The 2,007-nt window shown below is 48.6% G+C and overlaps 1 protein-coding gene across 11 annotated transcripts in view; it reads left to right on the top strand.

Annotated features, from left to right (window-relative positions):
- The window catches only part of ATE1 (arginyltransferase 1), a 163,814-nt gene extending 161,813 nt beyond the window's left edge, over positions 1-2,001 (top strand). For all 11 annotated transcript variants that reach the window (XM_034663369.1, XM_019805147.2, XM_019805146.2 and 8 more), the window contains one exon: positions 1,205-2,001. In XM_034663369.1, coding sequence (XP_034519260.1) covers positions 1,205-1,383 — 179 coding nt within the window. In that variant the 3' untranslated portion in view covers positions 1,384-2,001. The remainder of the gene's footprint in view (positions 1-1,204) is intronic.
- Positions 2,002-2,007: the final 6 nt, after the last annotated feature.

Here is a 2,007-nt window from a genome sequence, read left to right as displayed (position 1 = left end):
ATCCCAGGACTCTGGGATCACGCCCTGAGCTGAAGGCAGACGCTTAACAACTGAGCCACCCAGGTGCCCCCTTTTTTGGTATTTTTTAAAAGTTCCTTGGATGGTTCCAGTATGTGGTCAGGGTTGAGAACCGCAGCTGTAGGATGATTCTTAGAAGTGGCCTGGCTGAGTCAGTGATAAAAGACATGGTACATTTTAGTTGATAGTGTAAAGTTGTTCCCTGTATTAGTTAGAATTAGGAGCAACTGCCAGTAGTAGAAACCTAGAGTAAGTTGGCTTAAACAAGATAGTTTCTTTTTTCTATGAAATTCTTTACATAGGTAGTCCAGGGCTGGTACAGTCGTTTTATCACACGGAGTCCTCAGGTACCCGGGTTCCTTCTGGCTTTTGTTTTTTCTGACCTAAGGGAAATCTAATCGAGAGAGAGAGAGAGAGAGAGAGAGAGAGAGAGATTAGTGCTTCATGTTGCAGGCAGCACAATGAAGGAAGGGTTGAAGGGCACAGACCAGCTGTTCTCCTAAAAGATGCCTAGAAACTTCCACGGGACACTTCTGTTTGTATCCCATTGGCCAGAGCTTGGTCCCAAGTCCGTACCCAACTGCAGGGGAAGCTGGGACACAGGCTGACCTCCAGGCGACCAGTGTGTCCTGTAGAAGCCAGGGCTTTGTTTATCTGAAGAAAGAGGAGAACCGACAGCCGCAGCCACTGGCCATCCCTGCCCCATGCCCCCAGGGAGCTGTAAGCATCTGCGCTCTGCCCCCAGAACCTGCGCCCAGTGCCAGGACCTGCTCGGCTCGAGTCCGCCCAGGCCCACGAGTTGCAGAAAGCTTGGCTGCAGCGATGAAAACCTCAGACAGGACATCGGCTTGGGGGAGAGGCAAAATCAGTTCAGTTCAGACTCAGGAAAGACCGTTGCAGGCTTGACCGTGAGGAGAAAATGTGTTGAAGGCCCGTTTTTTAATTGCATACAATTCTTTTCTGATGTTTTCGCGCTCTCAGGGGAGAGAAGCTCTTACCTGTCAGCAGGGTATCCTGTCATTGCTTATGACTTCTCAGCCCTCCTGCCGCACAGCCTCGTTGGAACGTTCTGCCCAGGAGGACATCTTCAGGCAGCATTATTATTCGAATGAAATATCATTGCACTCGAATATAAAAAGTAGTTTGACACGTGACTGGTTTTAATGATTCTTCTTTGTCCTTGCAGTGGACGAAGGTCGCAGTAAGGAGCCTGACCGTTTGCAGGTGTTCCACAAGAAAGCCATAATGCCTTACGGCGTTTATAAGAAACAGCAGAAGGACCCAAGCGAGGAGGCGGCCGTGCTGCAGTACGCGGGGCTGGTGGGGCAGGCGTGCTCTGAGCGGATGCTGCTGCTGCGGAACTGACGTCATCCACGCCCCGCACCCCTGCGCCCCGCACCCTGCACCCCTGCACTCCCGGGCCTGCCCACAGATGAGATGTTTTTTATTTTGACTCTTCTATGGCTTTTCTAGAATATTTTGTGGCGATGTATTTGTGAGAATCTCCTGGTTAATATAAAGATTTTAAAAATAGGTTCATGACCTCATCTCCTCGTGGGGGTTTTATCATTTTGGAAGTTTCTTTTATGAACAAGATACGGTATAAACTGCTCGTGTTAATATTTGGGAAAGTAAAAGGAATAAGTGGATCTTAAGTCTTTTAAATCACCGTCGTGCTTTTTTTGTCAAAGAAATTACAGCAGACTTTTCTCAGATCCATGTAAGACAGTAGTTTATGCTGCAAGACCGTAGGGGCTGGGGGAGAAGGTGCGGAGTCGGTGTTCTCTCTTCGAAAACGCCTCTCAGGAGAACGGAACTGATGCCGCAGCTCAGTGTTCAGCTGCCGAATGCTGTGTGGTTGATAGAAAACTCAGAAAAAGAAAATACAGACCGGAAAGAAAAGACATGGTGTGACCATCAGATGGTCGTTTACCCAGGACGGCTCCCCTCATGTCTGTTGTCTCCACACAATTGTTTTTTTCCGAGAAT

The sequence above is a fragment of the Ailuropoda melanoleuca genome, chromosome 6 (assembly GCF_002007445.2).
Source record: "Ailuropoda melanoleuca isolate Jingjing chromosome 6, ASM200744v2, whole genome shotgun sequence".
Classification (NCBI taxonomy): Eukaryota; Metazoa; Chordata; class Mammalia; order Carnivora; family Ursidae; genus Ailuropoda; species Ailuropoda melanoleuca.
The sequence above is the reverse complement of the archived record's forward strand: the minus strand, read 5'-3'. Positions and strand labels throughout refer to the sequence as shown.